General features: G+C 43.3%; 2 protein-coding genes across 4 annotated transcripts; one reads left to right on the top strand and one right to left on the bottom strand.

The window, feature by feature from the left end:
• Positions 1 to 170: 170 nt before the first annotated feature.
• On the top strand, positions 171 to 13658 carry rab11fip1a (RAB11 family interacting protein 1 (class I) a). Of its 3 annotated transcripts, XM_021621526.2 has the most exons (5): positions 171 to 1150; positions 5426 to 5865; positions 5987 to 6908; positions 11593 to 11698; positions 11816 to 13658. In XM_021621526.2, the coding sequence occupies exons 1-5, from the start codon at positions 795 to 797 to the stop codon at positions 12020 to 12022; spliced, it is 2031 nt and encodes a 676-aa protein (XP_021477201.2). In that variant the 5' UTR covers positions 171 to 794; the 3' UTR covers positions 12023 to 13658. The 3 variants fall into 3 exon arrangements, with proteins under 3 accessions (XP_021477201.2, XP_036791762.1, XP_036791760.1); XM_036935867.1 differs by lacking the exons at positions 171 to 1150; positions 5426 to 5865; positions 5987 to 6908 and adding exons at positions 6915 to 8155; positions 9002 to 10981; XM_036935865.1 differs by lacking the exons at positions 171 to 1150; positions 5426 to 5865; positions 5987 to 6908 and adding an exon at positions 8376 to 10981.
• A 5193-nt stretch (positions 13659 to 18851) lies between these two features.
• LOC110536026 (prolactin-releasing peptide receptor-like) lies at positions 18852 to 21254 on the bottom strand. Its single transcript, XM_021621525.2, has 2 exons — positions 20757 to 21254; positions 18852 to 20318 (listed from the first exon to the last, which is right to left on the bottom strand). Exons 1-2 carry the CDS (start codon positions 21221 to 21223, stop codon positions 19631 to 19633), a joined length of 1155 nt encoding a protein of 384 aa, XP_021477200.1. The 5' UTR covers positions 21224 to 21254; the 3' UTR covers positions 18852 to 19630.
• Positions 21255 to 21465: the final 211 nt, after the last annotated feature.

The raw sequence follows: 21465 nt of genomic DNA, 5'->3' as shown, positions 1-21465 counted from the left end.
CTACACTTTAATTGAGTTTCAAAAGTTAAAGTACCTCAAATAAATAAAATAAGATCAGGGGTTACAAATGTACAAACCTGATCCTAGACCAGTGCCACTGTCCAATCACCGTAGGTCGTCAACTTATTGACGCAAATGTTAACCAATCAGATAGGAATGTAGGAGAGTATGGGAAGGAAGAATGGTTGATGAGGAAGTTTATCGTCCAACAAAGAAACAAGTCAAGAGAGGCAGTGAAAAGTAATTATTACAGACAGTCGTTGTTAGTGTTTGACCTCTTTGTTTAACAACGCAGAGTACAATTTGCTTATAGAATAAAATGTTATACGATGGTCCTTGTCGAACGTCTGAATTTGGGCAAGTTAAAGTAGCTAGTAAGGTAGCTACTGCAGCTAACGTTAGCGAGTTCTTGATATTTCATCTTTACTTCGCCATTAAGTTAGCTAGTAGCAAGGACCAACACCTGGGTTGCATTAGCTAATTGAGACTGATATATAGGTTAGTTACATTACTCCGACTCCACTTGTCATAGCCACTGCGTCCGTAGAATTTTAGAGTGAAGTGGGAGTGTCAAGTGTGTCGACAACAACAACATCATCATCATCATCATCATCATCAGATACCCGGCCGAGAGTCGACAATCGTCATTATACATGACCTAGGACAACGACCTATCGGTAGTAACGTTTGGTCTGTCAGTTTCTGGAAGTGAAGACAAAGTCGTTAGGATATCCTAAAACCTGCCAAAGTATATATTTTTTTGACAAGCTTAGCTAGCTAGCTAAAGCTTTGAAATGGCTTTGGCTGACCAAAGGCAAAGCCATCAGTGGTATCCCACAAGCGTACAGGTAACGGTGTTCCAAGCCAGGAATTTGAGGATCAAAGGCAAGAATGGAACCAACGATGCCTATGCCATCATGCAGGTGGCCAAAGACAAGTTTTCTACCTCGGTTGCCGAAAAATGTGTCGCACCAGTATGGAAGGAAGAGGCAACGTTTGACCTGCCATTGTTCCACCATGGAAATGCTGAACGCTGCACACTGTATATCATTGTAATGCACAGAGCTCTGGTGGGACTGGACAAGCTCCTGGGAAAAGCTGTGATCAACCTACTGGATCTACACGATAACAGTGCCCGGAAAAAGACTGAGTAAGTAGCTCATGTTGAATAAAGATAAAGGATCTGTGTGGATATTATTATTTTATTTACGTATATTTAAAACTAATTCTCCACTGAGAGGGGGGTTTCTTTGTGTAGCCAGAATGGTATTAGTGATAGGAATATCTGCTCAGTTACGTGTCACCATTTGAATTGATGAATTTCACTGACATAGCAGAGCTGAAATTCCATTACGTTTATCAGGAGGCTGATAAATATATATTATACTCTACATCCATCGACTTCTGCACATTTGAACAGTCATGTTTACACACCTAAAGCACAGCCAGAGAAGGCCATTCCAGATCCCTTATCAGTAGTTAAGTGGGAGAACCGAAACCATGGAGCTGGTTGGGAAAACGATCTGATTATGTTGGGTGAGGTCACTATTCCTCTGCCTTCTTGTCAAACTGTAGCTTTAGGCTGTGAATACTTGAGCTGATACCCTAACCATGTCTCCCCTTTTAGTTGTTTGAAATGTTCCATCTGAACAGCAGTTGGAGAATTCCAGCTCATTTAGTTTGAGGGTATCTCTGGCCTTCACAGCTGGATGGGGTCATGCTGCATGCCATGTTATATCTCATTATGAGGAATGTTGTCCAGTGAATACATTCCTGCCATTTCCCAATGTTTCTTCAAGGTTATTTAACTGAGGGCTAATCAAACCATCATACTGACATGTGAAATTGCATGGCTTGGTGCAATGATGTCATTCACAACAATGGTGGGATAGGCTCTGTCATGGGTGTAGCAAGCATTAAAACAAAACATTAGGCTTGCTGCCTTTCCATGATTTGAGGCAAAATGTACACACCCACATCTTTATGTAATAGTGTTTTTAAGACTGTTCGCTGACTTAAACATGGACAGAAGACTGAAGGACATTTACATTTCAATATTGAAGACTGCAGACTATCTAACTTTGACTTGTAGGCTATTTGTTGCATTTGAGGGCAGTGAGTGACTGTCATGGTTGTATCCTCCTGTGCAGAATACTCTCTGTGTAGGCTGTCCCAAGGGCAGCCTTTGTACAGTGATTAGGCTCATTCACTTGTTTACTGTACACTCATATCTGGAACCTTATCTAGTGTTTACTCAGTTGGGTTTGTACAGCTTTTTATGACTCATCTTGCTCCTTCTCTCTCATACAAGGGTGTTGGGAGGTTGCTCTTTGTTCCCTCTTGCAGCGTATAGTGTTAGATTACTGTCCTACATCAGTTGATGTGTTGGTTTGACATTGTCCTCTCCCAATGTAGCAGAATATGTTCTCAGCATGAAACAAAGGGATATGATGCCAAATAATGCACCATGTTACTGACCATGTTACTGACCATATTCCACAGTTCACACTTACCCTTTCACCTAATAGGCCTAAGTTACACAACTTGGATATTGAAAAATTAAGGCACTACTGACAACAATATAGGCCTATGTTAAGTGTGCTCTTTTGGTATTCCTGTTTCCGCATTAAAATGGACTTGGCTATAGACCCATTTCATCTTAATGGTTCTTCTATCAAACAAATTCATACCGTTTAGTCTGTCATGTTAGGCATTAGCTGGATGTGACATGTTAATCATTATGCTTCAGAGGGAAATCGGGGCCTCTACTACTTTCTCTCAGAGAACTCGTCCAACAGCAGACCACCACTCCTCTATCAGGGCCAGGGTTTTCTATTTATCTGTAAACACTATCACATGTGCCATGTCAACACACAGTTCCTTTTAACTCATATAATCCCTTCACTGAACCATTGTTCAGAGTCTGACCTGTATTACAGAAAATACATTGAAATATTGTCTGATGTTCTCAATTGTATCCCATTGTACTGTGCTCTGGTAGTAGTTGCTGTTTTGCTTGGCATGGCTAAGTTTGAGAAGGAAATTAGGAATGCTTGGACAAGGCATAGCACATATTTCATTAGCCTACACCTCCTAGGAAGACTCCCTACTGTTCTGCTAGGCTTTATGGAATGTAGACTAGGTTTACTCCCATGCATGTTTCCCCACAGGTTCCTGTCTGGATTTTTGTTTTATTACACCAGTAAGGGCAGGGAAATGATGCACTGAACTTCACATGAACCACATAGAATGTCTGATCACTGCCCAGCAGCGTACAATGAGTAAAAAGTGACCAGTTTCTTTAACTGCCTATGGAAGTATGATGTCCTCTGGGAAGAATGTTTGTAGTGCTCAGTAGAGCCACAGCTTATTGATCAGAACTCTGACCCCCTGAATGCTTTCCTTGTCCCAGCTGACCCTGAAACATGGAGGTTCAGGGACGACACTGAATTTAACCAGGGATTTCTGCCCTCTACTGGCTTTCCTTTTGTAGGCCTGTTTAAATGTTGTTTTTTTTAAGCTTCCATTATGATAATTCAAGTGAAGATGCAAAAATATTAAGCTCCTAGGCCTACTGCGAGTGACTGAATATGCAAAAACGGCACACTGCAAGGGGCTTCCACTTAACCTGCTCCAGCATGGGTTGTTGCTCTGGTCTTGGGAAGGTGAGAGTTCACCTGGGAGACAATCTGAGTTGCACTTTGTATTACTGGGATTAGCCTACCGGTCTGCTTATTGACGCAATCTAGCCGTGCTCTTATTGTGCGAGGTCTCTGCAATCACAGAGGCTGTTATGGAAAGGGCTCTCCAGAACTCTTACTTTTCCTTTTGTGCAGAGTGGGCCTAAACTGCATTGAGTTTACAGCCCATTTACGTCAGCACTGGAGGAGCTGGATCTATTCTAGGTCAGAACTAGTGCAAAAGTTCAGTAATAGTTTTATCAAGTCATGTTTGACCCCATTTCCTGGCATCATGACGTTGAAAAAGTTTTCGTAGCTCATTCGTCACATTTGACCTTCAGTACTTTGGTTCTGCGTCATTTGGCCATATGATTTGTTTTTTAATTGAACGGGCGGCCCTACACTGAAACAAAATATAAACGCATCATTTGTTGGTTTAATGAGCTGAAATAAAAGCCCAGAAATGTTCCATACGCACAAAAAGCTTATTTCTCTCAAGGTTTGTGTGCACATTTGTTTACATCCCTGTTAGTGAGCATTTTTCCTTTGCCCAGATAATCTATTTACCTGACGGGTGTGGCATATCAAGAAGCTGATTTAAACAGCATGATCATTACACAGGTGCACCTTGTGCTGGGGACAATAAAAGGCCACTCAAGTTTTGATGGAGCATGCATTTGGCATGCTGACTGCAAGAATGTCCACCAGAGCTGTTGCCAGAATGTAATATTAATTTCTCTACCATAAGCCGACTCAAGTCATTTCAGAATTTGGTAGTGCAACCAGCCGCACAACCACATACCACGTCTGAGACCAGCCACCCAAATAGCTGATGAAACTGTGCGTTTGCATAACCAAATAATTTCTGCCCAAACGGTCAGAAACCGTCTCAGGGAAGCTCATCTGCGTGCTCGTCATCCTCAGCAGGGTCTTGACCTGACTGCAGTTTGGCATCGTAACTAACCGAGTTCAGTGGGCAAATGCTCTTCACATAGGAATCCCAGTTTCAACTGTACCGGGAAGATGGCAGACTGCATGTATGGCGTTGTGTGGGCAAGCGGTTTGCTGATGGCAACGTTTTGAACAAAATGCCCCATTGTGGGGGTTATGGTATGGGCAGGCATAAGCAATGGACAACGAACGCGGCTACGTTTTATTGATGGCAATTTGAATGCACAGAGATACCGTGACGAGATCCTGAGGCCCATTGTTGTGCAATTAATCCGCAGACCATTTCATGTTTCAGCATGTTAATGTACCACCCCATGTCGCAAGGCTCTGTACACAATTCCTGGAAGCTGAAAATGGCCCAGTTCTTCCATTGCCTGAATACTCACCCGACATGTCACCCATTGAGCATGTTTGGGATACTCTGGATCGACGTGTACGACCACATGTTCCAGTTCCCACCAATATCCAGGAACTTCACATAGCCATTGAACAGGAGTGGGACAACATGCCATAATCAACAGCCTGATCAACTCTGAAGTCGACGTCGCACCAGATTCTAATTGGTTTTCTGATCACGCGCCTTTAAATTATTTTTTATTTTTTTTGAAATGTTGATGTATCTGTGACTAACAGATGCATATCTATATTCCCAGTCATATGAAATCCATAGATTAGGTCCTAATGCGTTCATTTCAATTGACTGATTCCCTTATGAACTGTAACTCAGTAAAATCTTTGAAATTGTTGCATTTTATTTTTGTTTAGTGTAATATCTTTCTCCCACTCATTTTCAGTTGGTACAAACTGCTGGATAAGAATGGGAAGGAGGACAAAGTCAAAGGGGAAGTGATGTTGGACATTCAGTTTATGAGAAACAACTTGACAGCCAGCATGTTTGACCTTTCCATGCAAGACAAACCACGCTCCCGCATCGGAAAGCTCAAGGACATAGTGCGTGGGAAGAAAAAGGACAGCTTCTCTGACTCAGCCTCTGCAATAGTTCCCTCTGTCAGCCAGGTACTGACTGACAGCGAGGGAGAGGGTGACTCTCACTCAGTGTACTCAGAGTTCCCTGAGGCAAAGAAGAAATCCAAGCTCAAGTCCCTCTTTGCTCCTAAATCCAACTTGCAGCGCAATGTCTCCCAGTCCATGTCCACACTGGGTACTCTTCCTGAGAAGAATGCATCCCTCAGTGGCAGTCGCTCTTCTGGACTCAATGTGGATTCTCCTGATGGTGAGCTCTTTTCATTCAGCTTAAACATTTTGACTTCTGTCTGCAGACCTAGTTTATATTTGAGTAATGATGATGATTGTCATATGCAATAAACTCCTTCACTGTCGCTTTCTATTTACAGTAAAAAAGAAGTTCATGTTCCTGGGCCACAAGCGGACAGGCAGCAATGACAGCAAGGTGTCTACAGGACCTTTTTCTCTTCTGGGCAGATCCAAGCAGAAGGATGACCCAAATGGCACGTGCATTAATGGCAACCATGTGTATGCAGAGGAGGTAGAGCCCAAGTCTGGGTCCACCCTCAGCCTCAACAGCTCTGGTCAGGGCTCAGTGGAGGATGTACGCAGCCGCAGGCAACCATCTGACGTCTCGCTAGAGTCCCTCAAGAGCCTCTCTGTCCCCACCTACAGAATGGAGTCTGCCGATGGGGCTCTGCTGGAGCAACGGCGCCTTCAGGAGGCGCCGTCCGAGGAGCAGAGACGGAATGAGGAGAAACACAGAGCGCAGCTCAAGATACTGCAGGAGGAGGAGGAATGCAAGCAACAGGAGGAGCAGGAGAGGAGGAGAAGGTTCCAGGAGGATGAGGAGAGGAGGAATAAGCAGCGGGAAGAGGAGCTGAAGCGCCTAGCGGAAGAAAGGATACGGCTGGAGGCTGAGGAGCTTCAGAGGCTGAGGGAGGACCAGAGGCAACAGGAGGAGGCCAAGAAAGCAGAGGAGCAGAAACAACAGGAGGAGGCCTCTGTGGCTGAGAGGCTGTCCTCTCTGTTTGGTATGATCAGGAAGAAGGAGGAGAAAAAGGAAGAGCAGCAGACTAGCACCAAGGAGGAGAGGCCCAACCCAGCTCCCAGACGCTTTACTAGAGATTTGGAGGGCCCTCCACACCCCGCCAACCCATTTGAGGAGATCCCCCTCAGTCCAGATCCTCCAAACCTGTCTGAGGAGAGCCCGGTGGACTCCCAGAAGGCTGTTTGCAGCCCCAACACCACGAGCGCTGCGGTCTTCCTCAACTCCAACCGCACTGCCAAGGTGTCTGCAGTCAAGCCTAGGTAGGTGTCAGTCTTGTTCTAATGCACTTACAGCTCTATTATAACTTGAGATCTGCATAGCGAGGACCAAACTTTGTGCGACTCTCACATCAATGCATGGTTTTAATAGTGCAGTTAGGATTTGTCCTTTTCTCTGCTGTAACTCTTGTCAGAACATCAGGTAGGCCTACATGACATTAGTAGGCTGACAAAGATTACATCTACAATGGTAAGTGGAGCTACTATATACACAATGTACTTCACTGCTGATCAGGTAACTCCAACACAATAAACATATTCTGTCTCAGTATTTTGCTAATGGGGTGCTAGACGGTTTTCATGTTATTTCCAGTTAACTAGTTTTATAGCATATGCAACACATCATGTTGACTGCCTTGGCAGCCTTTCATCTAACCATACCTGTAGCTCTCCAATTATTATTATTTTAAATAAACCACTTTCTCTTACTGCATTCTTAGAACTCTCCTAAAATCCATATTTTCACTCAAATTGCTGTATGTTGTCCTGATTGAATAGCTGTGGTGATGAGTGTTTTCCTTGCTTGCTATCCAACGGAACTTTAAGTGGTTTTAATATTCCCAGTTGCTTATGGTGGTTTGAGGATTAGTGATCAGATGGTGGTATGGTTTAGGTTGAATTATCTGTACACTAGATCATGTCTCCAATCTATACTGGCTGCAATTAGCCTAGTATTCTGAGTTTCATCTTCGTTCCTCTTGATCGTCTTTTTAAAGATGGAATCCGCAGTAGGAGAAATGGTGCCACTCCACTTCACAGCCGTAGTTATTATTTTGTTGACGAAGCGGAGGTGAGGCGTAGTTAAAAATAAGTTTAAAAAACGTTTAAAAACACTGTACATATTCTGCTGTTCTATTGCGCATGCATTGATGTCTGGGGGGGGGGTGTTTGCAGTAACTTATTTGTTGTAATATCGCAAATGGACGTTGCAGTTTCACCATTAGGAATTCCAGCTTTAAGGCTCTTAAAAGCCTTGACAAACATGAGCGTGGATCACCATCGTGAATTCCATCTGGCGCGTGATGGACCTGTTTGGCCACTGTGCTGTTTGGTCTGCAGTGTGGAATCTAGGTGTGTCTGAGACTGGGTGATATAGTGCAGAACAGGTTGGGAGGGATGAAGTGAGCTAACACTGGGTGACTAAGTACATTGGGACTATCTGCTGGTGCAAACAAGGCTGTATTTTTCTCATCTATTTCTGGATTTATTTTAATCTTTCTTTCCTAATGGTGAGTTGTTCACTCAATATAGTCTGAGTCCTTTTAAAGGAGGACAGAGTTTTTTTAGTTTTGCCATAGCCTGATCTTATTTTACTACTGAATTTCTGACATTCTAAATCTAGATTTGTTTATTAGCTTTTTGCAAGAATGATAGCCCATCTTAAAGTAAATTGAGTATGTTTTTATAACAATCCTTAAGTGTTAAGAGCAAGGCAGTTGTGGTTATTGTTGGATGTTTTTGCGTGTTTGGGACCGGACGTAGGGCTGGGCAGTATGGCCCAAGTATCATATCCCGGTATTATTTTTATATGCCGGTATTTTGATTTTGAATAATGAAAGTTCTACATTTAGTTTTGAGTAGTGTGTGAGCCTAGGGTGGCAACATATACACTCTCTAAAGTGATTTCAATGGGCCTTTCTCCATTGTGATTGTTTTATACTGAAAGAAAAATATAATTTCGAATGAGTAGGTGTTCTAAAACTTTTGACCGGTAGTGTATATTTATCATTACTGAACTGGAAAATAATTTTGAAACAAACATTTGAAGTATCATACAGAAAATGCTCTGGGTTCACAAGATTTATCATCATTAGGTGTCCAAATGATGAACAAAGAATAGAAAAGAGCAGAGACTGATTTTTATTTTTTTGAGCAGACTTTAAAGAACACTAGTTTCTGAAATTTTCTTGTAAGCATTCAGGGTGCATCATCACACGTGAAGATAAGATCTTGATGGAATGAAGCACCACTGTAAGATGAAGCAAACTCCTGAGTTGTTGGTTATTTCAGCTGTCATGGGAAAGCTCAGCTCTGGTGTGACTGTCTGCCACTGACCTCCAGGTTTTCACTCCTAGGCAGATTAGTGGAGTCCCTGAAGCAGCCTGAAACCCCCGACAGACTCCCATAGGCAGCAAACTCCCTCCCTGCGCTGAATCCTTTCTCTCTAGCGTCCCCTCTGAGTCTCCTGATATGTTCTCCAACCTCCACTCCTCGCTTGCTCCCGCTAAGGTGCGGAGGAGCCCCTCCAAGTATCCCTACAGCAGCACTGAGAACCTGGCTGTCATAGGATCTTCCCCCAATGGATCTGACAAGAAGCGGCGAGATCCTCTGTCCCCCAGCCCAATGGAACCGCAAAGCCATGGAAAATCCAATGCAGGCTTCAGAATTGTCTCTGCCAAATCTGCTGTTGCAAGTGGCGATCCTGTGCCAATTAAGGTGGTTGAGGGCAAAATACCTCCTCTACCTCTTCCTGACTACGATAGCCTGTTCCCACAGAAGAGACATGGAGTACAAGGGCAGACTCGATGGGACCATATAATTGCAGAGGTGAATCAGAGACAGCAAGAATATGTGCCCCGGCTCATTGGTAAAGAGATGAGTGTGGATGGCCCAGACCTCGACTCACCAGGACCTCCACACAATGATAAATATTCCTACTTACAGGAGCGGGCAGCAGAGCACTTACACCAGCAACAGACACAAGTTCAGAAAGTTCAATCTACCTCTTTGAGGAGCGTAGGGCCCAGCAGTTTGCCAGCACTCACTCCCCCTTCCAAACCAGTAGCTGCAGTCCCCCTTAGACTAGTGGTAGACTCCAACCAAGACCAGTGCACTATACAGGCTAATCCGTCTGAGGCGCCCAATGCCTTTGTCTCCAAAGTCTTGGTCTCTACAAAACCCTTGGTTCAGAAAAGAGACTTACCCTCCGTGACACCTCGGGAGGATGCAAAGAAGGTGATAAACACATCTTTTGCTACAGCCAGTGATGGCAAACCTGTTTTCTCAACAGAAAAACATAGACCTACATCACGAGTGGTTTTGGTGTCAAGTTCTACAGATGAACCTAAAGGACTGCCGAACACTCCCAAAGAGATCCCCGCAACCAAACCCAGACAAAGGTTAGTCCGCAAAGAGCCATTGAGACCTGCAGATCATGAGCAGACATTAGCAGGGTCTACCACTGTAGAGCAGGAGAACAGATTGGAGAGGAGAGCCTCAACCCTCGATATCATGAGAAGGAGTAGTCCAGTGACTGCAAAGAACACTGAGGTGACTGCTTACAATGAAAAGCAACTATTGTTTGACTCTGCAGAAAGCGACATTGATAAAAAAACACAGTTGGAACACATTATGAAAGCGAAGTTTACTGAACTTGACCCCTTCCCCATTGCCGATATCCTACCTAAAGACCCATGGGCCCAACCAGAGCCAAGCCACAGTGGAGATTACTTGTTCACTGGAGAACCACAGAAAAACCGCAAGCTTAAAGAACAGGCAATGACAACTGATGACTTGGATAAACTTTTTGCGCCAAACAATCCAACGGATCCCTTTGCCAGTTTTAATTATGGTGACTCGGATGAACCTCGAGAGCAGGAAAAAACAGAAGAACACAGTCCTGCTTTTCAAAGGGGATTTTCCCAAATTAAAAAGAAACAAGGAGCACCCCAGCCTTCAGCTAATTCAAGTAATAAAGCAGTGATTGGAAAAATTGAGCTAGTTAAACAAAACCCTTCACCCATAGAAGACAAGCTGATCATCTCAGCCGCTACAACAGGATGTGTAAAACTGGCGCCTCAAAATACTAGACAAAGTAAACTCTATGGCAGAGATGGGGTGGAATCTCAAGACAAGTGGGCAGTAGACCCTTTTACTTCCTCCTCCCATGTACCTTCTGTCCTGACTTCTCCTGAGCCTCCCCAGTCCGTAGTGGGAGAGCTTACCTCACAGACCGGGGAAAAGACCCCGCTACGGGCCTGGGTCTCACCCTCTGAGGTGCAGCCACTCACTGTGCTGAGTAGCAATGGTGGTGGGCCAGTCTCAACTCCACGCAGGTGAGCCTAAACCCCTCTATAGATATAGCCAGCCTTCAATAATTAAATGTATAAACACAAGGGATTTTTTTTTTCACGTGTCAATTGGCCCATGTCTAACAGGCAAACAAACACTATGGCCTAAACTATAATTTCGATTATATGGATGGTCAGTCCTTGCATCCATTGCTATGTCTATGAATTTGAGTCGTTCCATTTCTCCAGGCTCATCCCTCAGCTTTTGTTTTAAATGACGAACTCTAGCTTTATGCTTAGTCTCACTTCTTTTTGGTAATTGGCGTTTCAGTCTTAATCAAATTCCTTAGGGAGTATTTGGAAATGGCTGGGTAACTCTGATCAAAGGGGTTGTTTGTTAGTGGTTTTGGTATGAAACGGGGATATGCTGCGGTGTTTCTGTTTTGTTCAACTTGGGAAAAGTATTGTTCTCTCTGTGTAGCCTTATTTCATAATTGCTGTGCTTATCTCACAGGGGGAGGATTTGTGGTTGTTTTCTATACCTGCAGCCTAACTGAAATGGACCTCTGTTAATTCAATTAATCGTTTGACTTCTGTGACATTGTTCTGCTCCTCTGTTTTAGTGTTTTTTTGTTGTAGTAATTTTCTCTTTCCAGGCCTCACCCAGTGAAGCCCATGAGCTCCATAGAGAGCCAAGCTCCCATTAGCACCCCGGTAGTTGGAGAGATGTTGACTTATGACCGCACCCTGGGGAAGATGAAGGTACTGCATGTTGATATGTTTAATACTAATAAAACCAATACCTTTTTATTTAGCTATTAAAACCAAAAAGTGATGACTGCTGATGTCTGCTGTGACACTGTTTTGTACCATCCTCAGGCGCCAGGCATGGTGGAGAGTGGGCCCTACACCCAGCTGACCCAGGAGGAGTTGATTACCCTAGTGGTGAAGCAGCAGACGGAGCTCTCCAAGAAAGACTCAAAGATCGTTGAGCTGGAGGAGTACATAGACAACCTGCTGGTGCGTGTAATCGAGGAGAAGCCCAGCATCCTGCTGGGGCTCAACTCTGTCAAGCAGGCCCTGTAAGGTATGAGGAGTGGACCAGGGAACTGCAAGATCGAGGGAGATATTTAGGCTTCCACTCCAACATCCCCTGTAGTTTGTGTGTGTTTTTTTTTTTTATTGCTGTCACTGTATTGGATCGAGCAGTCTCTTATTTCCTTTGAGCATATGCACTTTTTTTGTCTCCATGAGGAGTTGGACTAGGATAATCTCGAGGTTTCTTTTCAGAATGCTGGAATGTATGCTGAATAGTTTTTTAAAAAACATTCTAGAACTATCACTCGACGCTACATCGCATCAAATTATTTTACAAGGTTTTGAAAATGAATGGCTTGTTGTAACACTATGGTACTGGAATTTATTTTTTATACTAATTTACCATATGCAAACATCTCTTGTCATTGCGTTGGTACTTTATATGCTGTATAAACCATAATTGGCCCTCATTAGGCAAAATGGAACTGGAAGCTCTAGGTATGTTGATGTCCATGTCACTGATGAAATATCTCTGGCCAGGCCTTTGCACAGTGGTTCCATGTTGCCTACAATTTAGTGGATTTTAATTAGGCCATCTAGCTACTTTGGTGTCTGCTCATCCCAAAGCCTTAACACATATAATAATATGCTGGTTAGTGTTTGTTTTGTTGCATTCTTAAACCTTGAACTTTCCTTGTTTTTCTAGGGTTATGTTTGATCCTTTTCTTTAAATGATCATGACGTGCCTTGGTGCTACCCCTTTGTGTATTCAATCAAACACAAGTGTTAATCGAATACCAAATCGGATTATTGCGGGGTATGGTACAAGTACGTTAACCCTCTCAAAGTAAATGTAGCCTCATAGTGACATTTCAGATACACAGTGGTCTTAACTTTATTAGCCTAGTTTGTTGAAGCATTATTGGACTTGTGATTTAGGCTAGTTCACACAGGGTTTGATTGGAAATGCATATCTGTCAACATTGCTTATTTTAGTTTTTTAGTTACCTTTTTCCTTATTTTAGTTGTTTATACTGCCATCTTTTTAATGTGTCTAAAGGAGGAAAACATAATTTACAACCAGCGATGGATAGAGAACCAGCAATTTATTCCATGGTTGAGGCAGTAGTGTGGATTTGGCCATGCTAACTATAGATGGAGAGAGACCTGCTGTTCACTGTTTTTTCTTTCTTTTATGTCTGTAGTATCTACTCACTTGACTGTGCAGAGCACAATCTTTTCTATTTATGCAAAATAATGTAAGTGCACAACATGTCAAATATTTTATGCAAGAGTAATGACTAAGTTCAAATCATTACACTTTGAGAAAGATCTTCCAATATATTTAGGCATTATGAATGTAGATTCAAAATGAACCTTGTCCTTGTTAGATTTAATGCCTTTTTATTAAGCAGTAGGCTTACAACTTGTGTAAATCTCTACGTCTCTGAATGTAATCTACTCAATGTTTCTTTGGTGACTATGCCTTTGTGAAATGTCATAGCAATAAGAAACAATATAAATTCTAAACATTTCTGATTGTGCCTTCAGGGATTTTACTCATAAGACTTTGATTACTGTAAAATCTGGATTCCTTAAGATGGTTGCACCTTTTTTGTTCACTGGTGTTAAATTCAGTGTATGTGATATTTTCAATTGAAATAAAGTATAGTAAATCATGAAATGTTTTGTGTATGCTATTAGAGGCAGCTTGAAGACTTAATACTAGCTGTAGGCTAGAAACTTTGACATTAATTGAAACCACTATCCTACGTTAGTTCAATAGATTAACTACAGTTGAAGTCGGAAGTTTACATGCACCTTAGCCAAATACTTTTTTTAAACTCAGTTTTTAACAATTCCTGACATTTAATCCTAGTAAAAATTCCCTGTCTTAGGTCAGTTAGGATCACCACTTTATTTTAAGAATGTGAAATGTCAGAATAATAGTATAATTATTTCAGCTTTTATTTCTTTCATCACATTCCCAGTGGGTTATAAGATTACATACACTCAATTAGTATTTGGTAGCATTGCCTTTAAATTGTTTAACTTGGGTCAAATGTTTCCGGTAGCCTTCCACAAGCTTCCCACCATAAGTTGCGTGAATTTTGGCCCATTCCTCCTGACAGAGCTGGTGTAACTGATTTCAGGTTTGTAGGCCTCCTTGCTCGCACACGCTTTTCAGTTCTGCCCACACATTTTCTATAGGATTGAGGTCAGGGCTGTCATGACGTTGCCCTCTGAGTACAGCGAGCACCATCCCCCGCTCTCTGCTTCTACAACCAGACTGCTGTGGTCAGAGGTCGTAAATTCCTGAGAAGACCTCATGGACACACAGTTATAGAGTAGTTTTTCATGGAGACAAAGGAAATCCTTCCACCTCACAGAACTTGAGGTATGAACAAATGTCATGTTCCAGAGAAAGTGTAAAAGATCGGTGAAGAATCCAGCTACGAACTGGTGCGTTTGTCACAACTTGGGAAGCTCATGGAAGACGATGTGGCTACATTACCATAACGCTGTTTATAGAATAGCCTCGGATAAGAGGTTTACATATAATTGTTGTATAAGATGAATGAGTGAGTATGATATTGTTTAATATGGTTGTGGACTGTTTAATGAAGAAAAAATACAATTCCCTTTTGATTTGAACTAAATCAGAGGACCGCCCCTGAGCCCAGTTAGGGTCAGACATCCTGGGACAGCCTTTTCTGCCATTCTGAATAAAACCCAACTTTGAGAAATGATCACCAGACCATGTTGCTCTCAATCACGGGAGTACAAAGGTTGCAGACCATTGCTGAATCTTTTAACCATCCCACGTGGTTAAACTTTGACTATCGATACCGACAGAATAAGAACAAGTATTTATTGATTACTAGTCTGCAGCTAGGAATTCGGTATCATTGAACGTGAAGAACGACAACCGCCGAAACATCCATTCTATAACAAATGCCACTTTGAACTATCCCCTCTAACCAAGACAGAGCGAGAGGGAGGGAGACGGACAATTCTACAAAATAAAGACTTTTCACCAGCGATCAAGACGACACATTGAGCCTAAATATATATATTGATTGCAATTGTTCCCGAATGAGTGAGCATTCATGTTTAAAGGATTAGCATTTTAATTGTTATAATTAACTCTGTAGTGACTAGTGACTTCTTAGTCGACCCCCCCCCCCCCCCCCCCCCCCTCCCCCCATTGCCCCTTTGTCTAACAAGCCGCCATGCCGGTTCAGCCCACTAGGGCACATTCTATAATTTCATGTAACCATATTTGTTTGTTTATGCATTTCTGTGAATTACTTAGAACTAACTAAATAAATGATTTAAGACAATTGATGTATGGATGGATGACTCATAGTGAAGACTGGGTTCGTGCAGATAACCAACAATTTACAATGTTTGGAATGAGACTAACGTGAGGTAAAATAAATAAATCATTAATCAAGACTATTGATCAGATATGAAAATATCTCAAAGGTTATAATTTTGTAATCTGAATACTTTCCTTGGTGCCCCAACTTCCTAGTTAATTACAGTTACATGATTATTCAGTTTAATCGAGTAACTAATTACAGAGAATCTTTGATAAAAACTACGTTTTCAGTTTAATGATAGTAAAGACACGACAGGGCTTTGTGATGGCCACTCCAATACCATGACTTTGTTGTCCTTAAGCCATTTTTCCACAACTTTGGAAGTATGCTAGGGGTCATTGGCCATTTTGGAAGACCCATTTGCGACCAAGCTTTAACTTCCTGACTGCTGTCTTGAGATGTTGCTTCAATATATCCACATAATTTTCCATCATCATGATGCCATCTATTTTGTAAAGTGCACCAGTCCCTCCAGCAGCAGAGCACCCCCACAACATGATGCTGCCACCCTGTGCTTCACGGTTGGGATGGTGTTCTTCGGCTTGCAAGCCTCCCCCTTTTTCCTCCAAACATAACGATGGTCATCATGGCCTAACAGTTCTATTTTTGTTTCATCAGACCAGAGGATATTTCTCCAAAAAGTACTATCTTTGTCCCGTGTGCAGTTGCAAACCATAGTCTGGCTTTTTTTATGGTGATTTTGTAGCAGTGGCTTCTTCCTTGCTGATCGGCCTTTCAGGTTATGTCGATATAGGACTGGTTTTACTGTGGATGTAGGTACTTTTGTACCTGTTTCCTCCAGCATCTTCACAAGGTCAAGAACATAATAAACGGCTCTCTGTACACCGGATGTGTACCAAACTCACTAAAAGTGGCAGTAATAAAGCCTCTCTTGAAAAAGCCAAACCTTAGTTCATATTTAATATAGTTAATATATCGGCCTATATCGAATCTCCCATTCCTCTCAAAAAAATGTGAATAAGCTGTTGCGCAGCAACTCACTGCCTTCCTGAAGACAAACAATGTATACGAAACACTTCAGTCTGGTTTTAGACCCCAGCATAACACTGAGACTGCACTTGTGAAATGGTAAATTACCTTTTAATGGCGTCAGACCGAGGCTCTGTATCTGTCCTTCTGCTCCTAGACCTTAGTGCTGCTTTTGATATCGATCATCACATTCTTTTGGAGAGATTGGAAACCCAAATTGGTCTACATGGACAAGTTCTGGCCTGGTTTAGATCTTATCTGTCGGGAAGATATCAGTTTGTCTCTGTGGATGGTTTGTCCTTTGACAAATCAACTATAAATTTCTGTGTTCCTCAAGGTTCCATTTTAGGACCACTGTTGTTTTCACTATGTATTTTACCTCTTGGTGATTTAATTCGGAAACAATGTTAACTTACACTGCTATGCGGATGACACACAGCTGTACATTTCTTTTTTTTTTTTTCTTTAAAAAAAAAAAATTACCTATTTTTCTCCCCAATTTTCGTGGTATCCAATTGTTGTAGTAGCTACTATCTTGTCTCATCGCTACAACTCCCGTACGGGCTCGGGAGAGACGAAGGTTGAAAGTCATGCGTCCTCCGATACACAACCCAACCAAGCCGCACTGCTTCTTAACACAGCGCACATCCAACCCGGAAGCCAGCCGCACCAATGCGCTGGAGGAAACACTGTGCACCTGGCCACCTTGGTTAGCGCACACTGCACCCAGCCCGCCACAGGAGTCGCTGGTGCGCGATGAGACAAGGACACCCCTACCGACCAAGCCCTCCCTAACCCGGGCGACGCTAGGCCAATTGTGCGTCGGTTACGACCGGTGTTGTGCGGCCGGTTACGACAGAGCCTGGGCGCGAACCCAGGAGGCCACCCGGGAGGCCCTCAGCTGTACATTTCGATGAAACATGGTGAAGCCCCAAAATTGCCCTAGCTAGAAGCCTGTGTTTCAGACATAAGGATGTGGATGTCTGCAAATGTTCTGCTTTTAAACTCAGACAAAACAGATATGCTTGTTCTAGGTCCCAAGAAACAAAGAGATCTTCTGTTGAATCTGACAATTAATCTTGATGGTTGTACGGTCGTCTCAAATAAAACTGTGAAGGACCTCGGCGTTACTCTGGACCCTGATCTCTCTTTTGACGAACATATCACGACTGTTTCAAGGACTGCTTTTTTCCATCTACATAACACAACCTTTCTGTCCAAAAATGATGCAGAAAAATTAATCCGTGCTTTTGTTACTTCTAGGTTAGACTACCCGGATAAAGCACTACATAAACTTCAGTTAGTGCTAAATACGGCTGCTAGAATCCTTACTAGAACAATTTTTTAAAATTTTACTCCAGTGCTAGTCTCCCAACACTGGCTTCCTGTTAAGGCAAGAGCTGATTTCAAGGTTTTACTGCTAACATACAAAGCATTACATGGGCTTGCTCCTACCTATCTCTCTGATTTGGTCCTGCCGTACATACCTACACCTACGCTACGGTCACAAGACGCAGGCTTCCTAATTGTCCCTAGAATTTCTAAGCAAACAGCTGGAGGCAGGTCTTTCTCCTATAGAGCTCTATTTTTATGGAATGGTCTGCCTACCCATGTGAGAGACGCAGACCCGGTCTCAACCTTTAAGTCTTTCCTGAAGACTCATCTCTTCAGTAGGTCCTAGTGTAGTCTGGCCCAGTCTGGCCCAGGAGTGTGAAGGTGAACGGAAAGGCTCTGGAGCAACGAACCACCCTTGCTGTCTCTGCCTGGCCGGTTCCCCTCTCTCCACTGGGATTCTCTGCCTCTAACCCTATTACAGGGCTGAGTCACTGGCTTGCTGGTGCTCTTCCATGCCGTCCCTAGGAGGGGTGCGTCACTTGAGTGAGTTGAGTCACTGACGTGATCTTCCTGTCTGGGTTGGCTCTCTCTAATTCTCTCTTTCTTTCTCTCTCTCTCGGAGGACCTGAGCCCTAGGACCATGCCCCAGGACTACCTGGCATGATGACTCCTTGCTGTCCCCAGTCCACCTGGCCGTGCTGCTGCTCCAGTTTCAACTGTTCTGCCTGCGGCTATGGAACCCTGACCTGTTCACCGGACGTGCTACCTGTCCCAGACCTGCTGTTTTCAACTCTCTAGAGACAGCAGGAGCGGTAGAGATATTCTTAATGATCGGCTATGAAAAGCCAACTGACATTTACTCCTGAGGTGCTGACTTGTTGCACCCTCGACAACTACTGTGATTATTATTATTTGACCATGCTGGTCATTTATGAACATTTGAAATTCTTGGCCATGTTCTGTTATAATCTCCACCCTGCACAGCCAGAAGAGGACTGGCCACCCCTCATAGCCTGGTTCCTCTCTAGGTTTCTTCCTAAGTGTTGGCCTTTCTAGGGAGTTTTTCCTAGCCACCGTGCTTCTACACCTGCGTTGCTTGCTGTTTGGGGTTTTAGCCTGGGTTTCTGTACAGCACTTTGAGATATCAGCTGATGTAAGAAGGGCTATATAAATAAATTTGATTTGAAAAAAGTTCACACAGTAAAATCTTGGAAATTGTTGCATGTTGCATTTGTTTTTGTTCAGTATACTTCACTACGTTTACAAAGATGTAACATGCATGATGCAACAATTTCTGTCACAGAAAGTAAAACTGTGTTTTAACTTGCAACTTGTCAAAAATGGAAAACAGGTTAAATGGAACCAATTTCAATCTTTTTTGACATGACCAAATGTGTTTAATTTTTGTTAGTTGTTGAGAGACTGAAGCTATCATCTTTGTTACCAAGCCAGGACCCTCTTCTGTGAGGTTGGTAGCTGCGTTCCCATCTGGTAATGTGCATCACCTGTCAGTCACAACCTTGAGGTTGTAGAGACTTTTAAAATCAAGCAAAAACCAAACCCAAAGCATCTATTATTAAACCATCACTTTGTATGCACATTTGGCAATACACTGTACAATAAAGATTATGCTTACATAAACAGCATAATGTACACCGAAGATGTCCATCATTATCAATCAACTTCTGATGTTTCAACATGTCTAAGAACACTTCAAATGCAGTATACTTTTTTTGCAGCACTCTTGTTTGTGGCACAGTTTATTGCACTTGTGCAACCACTTAATAATCTTGTGCAGAAATGTACATTACGTTTCACAAAATATGTATTATTTGGGCATGAGAAACAGTGGGAGTGGGGTCAGAAGAATCAACTATTTGAAAAACAAAAGTAATAATTTTATCTTACAGTACAAAAACCCTGACCAAAAATCTTTCAGCTGGTTTCAAGACCATTCTCTGAACAAATCCTGTGCGGGTGGGTGGGAGGGTGGGATGAAGGGGTTCACGCTGTTTGTGGCACAGTGGTTGGCAGGGATGCCGATGCGGCGGTGGCAGGTGAACATCTTGCGCAGCTCGGCACGAAAGCGGTTATGCAGCCAGGCATACAGGAAAGGGTTACAGCAGGACGAGCTCATGGCACACAAGTGGCACAGCAGCTGGATGAGCAGGAAGTAGCGCTTGTCGATCAGGTCAATGTCAATGTCCCGCAGCACGTTGAACACACTGATGGGCATCCAGCACACGCCGAAAGCCGCCACCACCAGGGTGATCAGACGGAAGGTCTTGCGCTTGCGGGTTCGCTGGGCCTCGGCCTGGCTCTGGGTGCGGTGGCCAGGCACCACACAGTTACGGAGCTTGACAGAGATGCAGAGGTAAGAGATGCAGAGGGCAGACAGAGGCAGGACGTAGGTCATGAAAAGTGTGCTGTATGCGTAGGCCAACCTCTCTCTCTTCTTGCCCATCCAGAACTCCTCACAGATGGTAAAGCCATCATTCTTGAACTCCACATGGTAGGTGTGGGCCACGGCCGGGGCCACAAGCCCACAGGAGAGCAGCCAGATCCCAGATAGGAGGTAGGTACACGCCAGCACTGAGATCCGCTTCTTCAGAGGGTGCACTGTGGCATAGTACCTGGGGATAGGATCAATTTACCATGTCAAGTGTGGGAATCTTTTTTCTTTTTGATCTGACAATTGTTTAAAGACATCACATCATGCTTCTACTCATCCCTCTCCATAATTTGATGTGAATGTCCCTGCAGATTATTTTATTTCCTGTTATTGACGTAAAGTATGAATCATCTCTCTGAGTTGAACTTTTAGAAAAGTCTTAAGGGTGCTGAATAGAGCTGTTAAGAATTCTTTATGTGACAGAGTTGAATCTAATCCTAATCATCGTTCCGGTCCAGCCTCAAATACTGAAACACCATGGAGGAAATCTCAATAAAGGATAAATAATAAAAACTGTGAATGAAATGTAATTATGTAATGTGATAGAGAAGCTTACATAGAAATGTGATAATGTGCTCATTCACTCCAAGTATTTAATGCAACCTCGACCAAGGCTTACCTGTCAACACCAATAGCAGTGAGAGTGAAGACAGACACGTAGACGGTCACTGGTTGGATGAGGTAAACCAGGTAGCACATGAACCTCCCAAACACCCAGCCGCGGGGGTTGAAGGCATAGGCCAAGGTGAAGGGGACACAGGTGGCACACATCAGCATGTCGGAGAAGGCCAGGTTTCCAATGAAGAAGTTAGTGATGTTGTGCATCTTACGGGTGTGGCAGATGACGTAGAGCAGCAGGTAGTTGCCGAACACCCCGATCAGCACCACCAGGATGTAGCAGGGGATGATGAGCAGCTTGAAGGATTTCAGCAGCTCCACCCCCACAAACTGAGGGCTACGTTTGGACGAGGAACTGTTCTGCAGCGCCACCTCAAACACCTGCCCACTGGTGTTCCCCTCCATGCCAGCCACACAAGGCCCAGGGGAGGCCAGCTCTACAGTCAATCCACTGCCACTGCCTTCCATCACAGAACTGGAGAAAGGGCAAGAGGTGCCTAGAGAGAAAAAAGAAAGCGAAAGCATAACTTATCAGTCCTCTTGTTTCTGATGTGGCCAGGTCTACTTGCATTCCTCATAACCAAACTAAATATTTGAACCCAAATGCCTGTTTTTATTATAGCATTGTGGTGTTGGTGATCAGATCTCTGAGAGGTCTGTGTTGCCTGCAATACAGACCCATATTAAGTTGTTCTGGATGAGATTAACAT

Source organism: Oncorhynchus mykiss, chromosome 11 (genome assembly GCF_013265735.2).
Source record: "Oncorhynchus mykiss isolate Arlee chromosome 11, USDA_OmykA_1.1, whole genome shotgun sequence".
NCBI lineage: Eukaryota > Metazoa > Chordata > Actinopteri > Salmoniformes > Salmonidae > Oncorhynchus > Oncorhynchus mykiss.
Note: the sequence above shows the minus strand (reverse complement) of the source record. Positions and strands in the feature narration are given on the sequence as shown.

Bases quoted from the DNA above. Each gene is read 5' to 3' on its own strand.
- LOC110536026 (XM_021621525.2), bottom strand. From the start codon at position 21,223: ATGGAAGGCAGTGGCAGTGGATTGACTGTAGAGCTGGCCTCCCCTGGG. The intron at 20,319-20,756 runs GTAAGCCTTGGT...TCCTATCCCCAG, and splicing joins ACTGCTATTGGTGTTGACAG to GTACTATGCCACAGTGCACC.
- rab11fip1a (XM_036935867.1), top strand. From the start codon at position 9,117: ATGTTCTCCAACCTCCACTCCTCGCTTGCTCCCGCTAAGGTGCGGAGG. The intron at 10,982-11,592 runs GTGAGCCTAAAC...TTCTCTTTCCAG, and splicing joins CCAGTCTCAACTCCACGCAG to GCCTCACCCAGTGAAGCCCA. The intron at 11,699-11,815 runs GTACTGCATGTT...TACCATCCTCAG, and splicing joins GCACCCTGGGGAAGATGAAG to GCGCCAGGCATGGTGGAGAG.